This window comes from Thunnus albacares, chromosome 12 (assembly GCF_914725855.1).
Source record: "Thunnus albacares chromosome 12, fThuAlb1.1, whole genome shotgun sequence".
Lineage (NCBI taxonomy): Eukaryota > Metazoa > Chordata > Actinopteri > Scombriformes > Scombridae > Thunnus > Thunnus albacares.
Window position 1 is genome coordinate 173,421 of NC_058117.1, and position 10,932 is coordinate 184,352.

Consider the following 10,932-nt stretch of genomic DNA (forward strand, 5'->3'; position numbering starts at 1 on the left):
CATTTGGACACTGAAGCTTCATATTAGCTTCAGATAAACTACAAATACATTTTTACACAGAAGGAGGACTGTGGATTTTGTCCCCCATCACTTCCATTGTAAGTGCATTATGAAGGGATCTTCTAATGGTCAGTATGAACAGGAGGAATGATTATGGCAAGAAAAAGATGTTTCAATGTTCATTTTGGTACCTAAGTATTGTTTTAAGACAGACTTGAAAAATTGTGAACCTGTCCTTTTACACTTTGAGGTCAAGTAATAACTGTAAAAAGCTATTTCATGTTAGTTCTTTCCCTACTCTATATGAAATACTCTGGTAGGAGTTTCAAGCAGTGATTATACAGTGCTGGTACAAGAGATGGCAGTGGCATTTTGTTTACAAGCTGTCAAAAATGGATGGATGGATTCCTACAGTGGTTTGCAAACCAGCAGTGTGAAGAGAATGTTGATACAGAATGTGCAAAGTGTGTTAGTGCTGCAGAATGAAACACTGGACAGCTCTGTGCTCGCTGCTGATGAGAGAACTGAGAGTTGTATTTGGCTGTCCTCCTCCACCTCCACCTCTGCAGTCTGTAAAAGCAGAACATCTGCCCATCTCTGCCAACACCTGGATATCAAATGCCATGGAGCTCGGTCCATTTCTGCACCTGTGGACAGTCGCTGCAGAAACCAGCAGCCTCCTACGTCCTCCTGAAAGATGCTTTTCACCACTTTAACAGGTATACTTCCTCCTCAGCTCAGCAGGATGCTGGGCCTCCAGTATGACCCAACAATAGGAGCAGTTCCTTATTAGCAAAGAAGCTGCTTACCAGCCTGTCCCCCTGCTGACTTGTGGAGGCAAGAGGCACCCTAAAACTAGAAAATAAAATGTAATCACCTACATATACTTTGCAAGATGTGGCTGTCAGCGTGTTATTTATACTCATAGATATCAGTAAAAATGACCTTTTAATGATTATATGACATTTGAAAATATCTCCTATTGTCAACCCTCTTGGGGCACACGTCCTCTCATTCCAATCATGTCACAGGCATGTAAAACAGATCTATACACTTGTCGGTCTCAGTACAGGTTTTACTGTGGAGTGAACCTATAAAGCACATGAATGATCTTTCCCATCTCTGATCAGACATCAAATAGAAAATCATATAGAAATAAAAACATTACGACTAGCTGTGGTCATGGAAGCAGTGACTGGAGAATATCAGATTTTTCATAAAAGAGCAGCTCATGAACCAGTATGTCATATCACCCTGAACCCTGCAGAGTGGTTTCTATTGGCACAGTGACATAAAACAGCTTGTAGGCTGTGTGTTAATTAATCTTTGTTAGGAAGAAAAGCATGTCTCTCACACATACGCAGATGAAATATTATTCCCACACTGAACGTGCAAGGTAGACTGCCTTTTATTATCTATATCAAAGACTTCCTGAGAAGCAATAAAAGAGAGGACTTGATAGAGTCAGTGTGTGCGTATATGTGTGTTTGTGTGTGTGTGTGTGTGTGTGTGTGTGTGTGTGTGTGTGTGTGTGTGTGTGTGTGTGTATGTGTGTTTGTGTTTGTGTAAGAGAAGGGGGGAAGCTGTCACGTCACATCATCACGCTTATTAACCCCTCCACCCCCTCCCCATTATCTCCGGTGACGTAAGCCACACAAACTACTTAAACGACCCGCGGAGCAAGCGGCCACAGCAGTACAGCGGACAGTTTTAGCGCACTCCACAAGAGTTAAACGCGTCTTTGTTTGTTCCTCTAACAACAGTCTGGTGCTCCGCTTTCTCTCTCGGACAACAGAAGACAGAGAAAGAGGAGAGAAAGTACTGTGTGTCCGTGTTTGTGTGCCTGTGTGTATGTGTGTTTGCTGCCCGCCGCGTGCCGCACAGGGAACCGCACGCAAACATATTGGGATCACAGGCTCGCGCCACTCAGTTTCCCACTCCGCTGGTACCCCCGTGGAAGAGGAAAGCACCGAAAGGCTTAAATATCGTTTAAAATAATACAGAGGTAAGATAATAACTTCTTTATTTACAGAAAACTTCTACTGCTATTAACATCCTACAACTAATAATGATCAGAATTATTCTCCTAAACTGTAGGCTGCATCTCCATGGCGTGCTTATGAAAATTTTACACTTATTAACTGTCTTGTCTTGTGTTATTAATTTTTCATTTTATTATTTATTATTAAGACTAGTTGCAGGCGAGTAGTTTTGGTACTAAGTTGTAATAGTAAAGTAGTATTAAAGTAGTATTAGTAGTAGAAATAGATAGGTAATATTATTTTAACGTTATTGTCTGATTTTTCTGCGATTTTTCATTACAATTGGATTTTTTTATGTGAATTTTAATGTTAATAATCTGACAAAGTTTTGTAATTGTTGTGTTTTTGTCCTTTTTATTCTTCAGTCCATGGCTGCCTCCGCACACAGCAGCTGCGTGTGGATGCTGCTTCTGGGCACCTGTGTGTCGCTGGTGGTTGGAACGGACTGCGGGAAGGAATGTGCACTGTGTGTGTACCGTCTGCTGGGACAGCAGTCTGGTTTCTCCTCCTTGGTAATGTCACTACATTTTATTATGATAAAGTATATATATTGTTGTTGTTTTAACATACTTAGAGATAAACTAGTAATTGATGTTAATGAGGCTGTAGAGACAGCAGTCTGGTGCCTCAGCTCTGATCACTTTGATCATAAATTAGGTACAAAGTCTAACCTAGAGAGGCGAACAGCAGTCTGGTTTCTCTTCCTTACAAAGTTATAATATCATTTTATCATCTATAATACGTGCAGGCACCAGCTAATAATAGCACCAAGCAGCTCTTAACTAAACTGTAATGATATAAGGTCAAATATGTGTGGACTCATCTTGAAAATAATAAGAAAATACTTCTTCCTTCCAAGTTTTAGAGATGTATTTGCTTTCTTTTCCTTTTATGTAGTCTTCTATGTTCCTACTCATTCCTGCTTTTTATTCCACTCCTCTCTGCTCATTTCCTTTCCTATTCTGTTTTCCTTAATTTTCTTTCAGTTCATTAAAAAATCATCCATCCTTTCATCCTCCTCATTTCCTCTCATTTTATTTCCTTTCCTCTCCTCTTATTATGTTAATATTTCCGTGTAGACTTAAATATAAAGCATCATTAAACAGATTTCAGGGCTTGTCGCTCCTTTTCTCTCCTTTTATTCCTTCACCCATCCTCTTTTCCTATTTCCACCCTTTCTTTTTCATTTTATGATCATAATCATGTGATTATTGTTCTGTAGACTTAAATCCAAAAATTGGAAAACTGGCAGATGTTTTTTTTACTTCTCCCCTCCCCCTCTCTTTCTACTCTTCCCTCATCCTCCCTTCATTTCTTCTCCTTCCCCTCCCCTCCTTCCGTTTCACATCCCTGCTCTCCTAATCTTTGGATCACCACTGTCATTAATATGATTTTGATTAGATTTCCACTTGGGGGAGTAATATATTTTAGCTTCCATGATGTAAAATATACTCCTCCAAAAAATTGCCAGATTGTTTTTTACAAAAAAATGTTTCAATATCACTGTGAAGCCTGTGATTATCTGAGCAAATGAAATGTGATGACAGTAGAAAGACAGTAGAGAGTCCTAGACCAAAGATTTTATCAAAGCAAATCTTCATTGAACACTTTCTTTAGACTGAATCTCTGAGAAATTGTCCATATGTTAGCCTTTGTTGTCCTATTTCCTTCATTATGAAATTACATATTGTATACTTCCCATCTTGGCCACCAGAGGGTGCTGCTGCCCTCTACCGTCCCAGCCCCTCAGGTGCCAATATGTCCTCAACTCAATTTTTCTGTTCATTAATTCTGTCTTCATAAGCCAGCGGCACTGAAAGCTCAGCAAGAATCCCTCCTCTTCGCCATCAAACTGGAATTTCTGATGGCTCAAATAAGTGAAATCTAATGACACGTATGAGGTTAGGAGCAGGTTATTCTGGCAGTATTCAGCCCCTGAGACCCAGCAGATGCCTTTAGTCTGATTATACTCCTGCCACTAGGGCTATATGGACTCACATAGTTAAAGGATGACTGGGATAAGTGGGTGGCGGGATGGGGAACACACAGCATTTATAGGGTAGGCTTCCATTCGATGCATAGGATAGTGTTGTCAGTTGGTGAGGCTGGGACAGATGGTTTTAAGGAGGAAAGTGGTTGTTAAGGGAGTAAGTGAGGGATGTTTCAGAGAAAAGGGGCTGTTTTGTTTTCCCAAACCATCTGTTGACTGTTGTAATCTCTCCATCGTCAACTGTTTCTCTCCATTGCAGTCTTTGTCTGTTGTTCTCTATCTGAACACAATCTATGAGTGCAAGATAGATAGCAGACATCTCCCTGTGTCTTTCCGTCTCCTTTTCTGCATTTCAGTTTCAATGACAATTCCTCAGGCTTTTTAGGCATGGGTAGAGTGGGCAAATGGAACAAAAATGTGGGTGGAAGGAGCAACATAGGACACATGATTGAAAATCCATAACCTTTTTTTGAATTTCTTCTCATCACTATTACAACTGGAGGATTGGGTTATGGCCACAAAAGGCTCTTCTATCACAATAAATTATGAAATAAGTTGTTTTATTTTTCCATGATCTGTTTTTTGGGTTGATGGAAGAAACTCTGTCAACCCACAAAAAAACACAAAATGAGAGTCCAAGGTGACATCTTCAAATCTTATTTTGTCCAACAAGCAGTCCAAAACCCAGAAATACTGAGTTCACAATTATATAAAACAGAGAGAAGCAGCAAATCATCACATTTGAGGAACTGGCATTTTTGACTATATTAATCAGTCAGAATGGCCAAAATCAACTAATTAATTAACTGACTAATCGCTTTAGCTCTAAAATGAAAAACAAAATTGTTAAAGCCTGAAAAGAATTCAGTTTTCATATTATCAGTTATTTTACATCTCAGATGAGTTAAGTGACATTTTAGAGTCAAATAACTGTATTTGAAGTCAAAAGTAGGCTGTCAGGACAGACAAATATACCAGGAGTATAGGGCTATTAAAGTGTGTTGTTAAACAGATATTATTTTTAAAAAAGTTTATAATAATAGCCATAATTATTCAGAAATATTTCACCTTGATAAGGAAAATGTATTAGCCTAACACATAATTTGAGGGAAATTAGGCATGAAAGAATTCATACTGTAATGATACTGAACATTAGGTCCAATTATTAGTTTGAAAATAGCAGTAATTATATTGATGATGTCATCATCAGGGTCTCTGATGATGACATCTCTGCCAGAGCCACAGAACACATAATACCACTGTTTTCACATAGTAGTACTCCCCATGGCTTGAAAACTGATCTCCATGGAGTATTCCTTTTAAGTTTGAGCTGGAGTCAGGATGTGGTTAGACTAGCTCAGCATAAAGACTGGAAGCAGGGGGAAACATCTAGCCCTGCTCTGTCCAAAATTTTTTAAAAAAAATGCACAGACCTAAACCTTTGAAGTTTACATATTAATATATTGTATCTTGTTTTTTTTAAGCTGCACACAAACAAAATTCAAACATGTAGATTTGTGGTTTCAGGAGGAACCACACAACACAACAGCAGTGAAGTGCAGTGATGGTCCCTTATGTTGAGGCCCTTCAGTTTACACAGGGGTTTAAAGCTTTAAATCAGCCACATTTTAACCTAATATGTAAAGTTGGAAGGTCTTTTTAAGTATAAAACAGAGGGATTCCTCCCCCTGGTGACAACAGTGTGACTGAGATGCTAATGTTTCAACAGGGGCTCAAAGCTGCAGTTACTAGCCAGAAAAACTTGATTGAGACAGTGTTTGAATATGATTATGAAAGTCATGGTGATCATTTTGATTTTTCCAGACATGCTCACTTGAGTGTGATGGTGGGTTGGACAGTCAGAAGCTCCGCCTCTGCCGGGACATCCTATTGGAAGAGGAAAACCACATTCCTCTCAATGAGGACCCCCGTCAACAGCAAGAACAGGAAGCAGCAAGCACCATTACGGCTGACGATGAGGATGCAACATCACCAGAACACCAGCTGGCCAAGAAGTATGGCGGCTTCATGAAGCGTTATGGTGGTTTCATGTCTCGTCGTTCCTCCTCCCCAGAGGGGGCACTAGAGGATGCTGGAAACCAAGACGAGGAAGAAAATGTCCGCCTGGAGATCCTAAAGATCCTCAATGCAGCGGCTGAGCACAGCAGTGAGGGGGGTGAGGCAGTGAAGAGGTACGGAGGCTTCATGCGTCGGGCTGAAGGAGGGGTGGCCCAGGGTGACCTGCTGGAGGCGGTGTTAGGCCGTGGGCTGAAGAAACGCTACGGAGGGTTCATGAGGCGCGTGGGCAGGCCTGAGTGGCTGGTGGACAGCAGCAAGAGTGGGGGGGTGTTGAAACGTGCATGGGAGAACGGCAGCGAGCTACAGAAGAGGTACGGGGGGTTCATGGACTAGGATGCCACAGTTATGACCTGTCACTCCCCCCCTCCCTACAACCCCCTCTCTTCAACCAATCACCTTGTAGAATGGACTGGTTGGTGTCTGAATCAACTGCCCACCCACTCTGCTAATTACATTGCATCATCTGGCTTTGTATAAACGTGCTGCTGCCTTCTTCAGTGGTTCAATTGGTCCTGTAATGATAGAAAAGATAAACAAATATTGTTCAAATGTTCAAAAATCATTTTTTGGCTGACATTTCTGGTCTGTTTTTGGTTTTCATGATGATATTATTTATTAAAAGAATATGTTGATTGAGGTGTGTCGGTCGAGTGTTTTAAAATTTACAGAATATGAGTCCAATGGCTTAGGTTTTGTTTCAGAAATGGGGACAACACAATGTGTTCTTCAAACTTGTCTATCATGTCAACACAACGCATTGTTAGTTATTGTGTTTTCCATAATAATCTTAGTTTAACAAAAAAATTAAAAATGCCTATATGTTAATTTTGCTATAAAATGAAAGTCACACTTAGTTTGACCTGGGGTTATCTGACCTGATACTCCACATGATACTGAATGATGAATAATGTTGCATTTGCATCCTCACTGAAAACAGCCCTGTCCTTAACTACCCTACAATTGACTCATGTTCAATTCTAGCGTGTTACCTGATAATCAAAAATACAGATTCAATGCTTTTTTCCCCTAAAAAACATGCAAAGTAGAATAGTTTTAGCCCTGAGTGGTGTTTGCAGTTCCTGTCCCAAAAAGATCCACCAGTCAGAGGACAGGGCAGCCTGTATGAAGTCAGAGAGGCAAAACCCAGGGCAAAAATGTCCCCAAATTTTGTCAGACATTGTATGTTTTTATTAATCTTGTAAATCGTTATGTAATTCACACTTCACTTTCTGATCTGTCTTTCTGCATGGCCAAAAACACATCTATACTCACACTATACGTATAAATTGCCAGGACAGTGTGGGTGCTTACATTGACTGTAAAGCCCTAGTTGCAATAAAGTTTATTCAAACAAGACCACCATGTCTTCAAAAATGTTGACAAAGAGGAAAAAGGTACTATTACTTTGTGAAATTCTACTTTGAATGGAAAGCAAGAGGAAAAAAGAAGAATATGAAGTCACAGATGGCTGGAAGATGGAGACAATGCAGGTGCAGCAAAGTATTTTATTTCTATCACAGTCTCACTCAAGCTTGCAGTAAAATACTACTGCAACAATATCAAGCTCACTCATTACAGTTTCACAGCAGTCATGTGGGAAACTGGGATTACAACAGGAATAAGCTTTTTGCTTTATTGTGCTTCTATCCTCGACAATTAAAGAGTGTGCCAGGACTGGCTGACTGCAGCCTTATATTTACTTTTGTTGACCAATCACTCAATCAATCAATCAAAATATCTATCTATTCATCTATCCATCCATCTGCTGCTCAAATTGTAAAATAGCTGACCAAAATTTCTGACATGCCAGAAATCCATTTAATCGTACCACAACCAAACCTTTGATCAATAGGTTAAATCAGGTTTAATTATATGTGATCCTTAAACTTTCTCCCATCTGGAATTTAGAGATTTAGGAGATTGGAATTATTAATTTAAACTCTCCCCCAGTGTCCAGTGGAAACTTTGTCTTTGTTTGTCTGTGTCATGGGTCATCGTTGTTATGTTGTCTGTCCTTGTCAGGGGTGTTTGACCCTAATGGATGTAAAGACCAGTTTTGCAACTGCCAAATGTGAATATGTAGACCACAGTAGGCTGGTGAGAGTTCAGGGCTGCACAACTGTCTTAGTTTCTACAAAACTGTGCAACAAATAACTGTTTTTATGTGACTGTATCTAAGACCTTACTCGGATTAGATTTTACATAATAATATATATTGCATTTGGCTTCATAAGGAAATGTAACCACCTAGTTAATGAGTTGTATGACAACACGATTTTACAATAGCCTCACACAGTCACGACCCTAACTCTAATCTAATTACATGTATAATAAGGTCTTGTAATTTTTGATTACTGGTGCTGGGGAGGAAAAAATGGCAGTGTTTATTCATACATAAAAATGAACCTACTTCAATATAAAAGTAAGTTTCATACTGGGAAACATTAATTGAACAAAAGCATCTGCTTGCTAAACTCAACATGTTTTTTTGTTTGTTTGTTTTTTTAGGAAGTTGCTATACATGAAGTCCATCTGGGAGAAGGCCTGGCTAGTAGATTTGGTTTAGGTGTGATGTAGGACTTCAAATTTGTCAGGCATTCATCAAACTTTCCCCATCAGTATGAGAGCATGACATTAGCTGCCTCTCAATTCAGGATCTGGATCCTTGAATCTCATTTCAAAGGCTACTCTAAGGACACAGCTAATGTATCTTTTACAGCCGTCAATATCAAATCATTGTGCGCTGGTTGGTTGTTTAACAATGTGTTCAGGTAATATGATACAATCAGTACTTCACTGATTTAGCATTGCACTCCTATCACATTGTCAGTATCACAACAGACAGTTTCTTGTAAAAAGGATCAGAATCAATGCAGCAGAACCAGAGATATCATTTTTTTTATTCCACACATTCTTCTGCCATGTCAAAACCCGGCGCCTACATCACCCACAATGCAACTTGGCCGGTTGGAGATTGACACCTAGAAACATGCTAATGTGTTAAATTGTTCCCCTGTGAAGGAAAACAAAAAAGGAAAACTGCATATTGAGGGGTTTTCAATTTAAAAGAATAATGCAAGCTACAAAGGCTCAACATGTTAAGAGGTAATTGATGATTAGACAATAAGTAAATAAAGGAAACATTTTTTAAACCAGTCACTGTAACTATGCTGAATAACAGGCTTCACTTCCTGTCCAGGAAATTTGTTTTTGAGGGACATGCAGGGAAGTGTGGTTGCAGTCAAATCAGAACTTCAGACGTCTCTCACTACACTGTTTCACGCCACTGAATACACAGTCCAGTTCACCTTTATTTCCCCTTCCAATCAGTGATTCATATAACTGGATTATGATGGTTCACAGATTATGATTACAATGAGGTTAATATTATGCTAAGTTTTAGACTGTGGTTAGAGGAAAAGTAATCACTGGAAGTCTAATAAGTTCAACACGGCCAGATGAACACTGTGTGAAGCCCTGGGGCAATGATGGACAGTGGGCCCCTACTAACCTCCATTTGCTTATACATTGTGTATGTACAGTATGTACATATGTACGAACATACAGTATTGGCCCTGTCATCTTCAAGTATGCATCAAGACTTTCTAATCCTGTGGAGGTCAAATGCATAAACTTGTGCGTGTGTGTGTGTATTTTTCTTTGTACTTTTGGACTTCCCAGTAAATCACTGTGGCTTATTTAAAGGTAATCCTCAGATGTACTTTATTGGAATCATTCTGAAGCAGCTGAGTCAAACAAAGATCTGAACAGTGAAGTTGATTGTGCCATCAAATGCTAACAGGCCCATTACTTCAGCAGTCAGTGATGGCAGTAATCCACAACAGCTTCTATTGAATCTTAAATGACCTGCCCATTGCTGAGCCAAAGGAGCCACTTATGTTTCTCTAAAATAATTGGATACATAAAATCCAAATGCTGAGCAGTAACAGTGAATGCCCATTCATGTAGAGAAGGTGAAGCAAGTTTGAGTAAAATGTGAGCCTGGCAAATCAATATAGCCATTTATATCAGAATTTCCTCTGGCTATTTTCCTTTGCAAGACATAGAGGCTTTCAAATATGCACTTATTCCATCTAGTGATAAATAAAATCTTAATCAATCTATCTACCTTGAATTTACCTGAATACACAGCCAGTTCAAATACCTTAATTTATACAGAGTTAAAGTAAGGTTCTTTGAGATTTCTCTGGTTAAAAAAGAGGTTTGACAAAAACCCTGTAGCTCTTAGGACATTGTACAGGAAGTTGATAACCTTCAGTAACCTCTGTAAAAGTGAAATGCATGTGAGGACACTGTCATAATCTCACTGTCATAAACACCATCACTGTCCCAACACCAACACCCACAGTCTTGGGCACCTACTTGGCTCAGCAGGGGGCACTGACTCCTGCTTCTCTCGGTGAACTTTGTTGAACCTGAACACTAGATGTGACAGTTGAACACCTCTTTTCAAAATTATTGGCATTAATATGCTGCTATAACAGCCTACATCATAGACAAGGTTTTGAGACCTGGCTGCAAGGATAAGCTCCCATTCAGCCACAAGAGCATCATGCCCCTGTCCACACATTTTGTGGCAAGTGTTTGCAATCACATTAGCCAGATCAACTGTCTTTTCTGCTTGCTGCCAAAAAAACTTCACAAAACTTCACAAAAAATCTTCACATCTTCAGTTTGACACAACAAAACAAAAAAAACCCCTCAGACTCCAGATCATAATGTTGCGAAGAGGGTGGAGCTGTTTCAGGAGCCCCTGGTTCTGGAAGTAAAGGTCCCAAATAATTTTTCCCATTGGCAATT

General features: G+C 39.6%; 1 protein-coding gene across 1 annotated transcript; it reads left to right on the forward strand.

Annotated features, from left to right (window-relative positions):
• Positions 1–1,559: 1,559 nt before the first annotated feature.
• On the forward strand, positions 1,560–6,673 carry LOC122993913 (proenkephalin-A-like). The gene is made up of 3 exons (XM_044368367.1): positions 1,560–2,005; positions 2,408–2,554; positions 5,857–6,673. Exons 2-3 carry the CDS (start codon positions 2,411–2,413, stop codon positions 6,442–6,444), a joined length of 732 nt encoding a protein of 243 aa, XP_044224302.1. The 5' UTR covers positions 1,560–2,005; positions 2,408–2,410; the 3' UTR covers positions 6,445–6,673.
• The last annotated feature ends 4,259 nt before the right edge of the window (positions 6,674–10,932 follow it).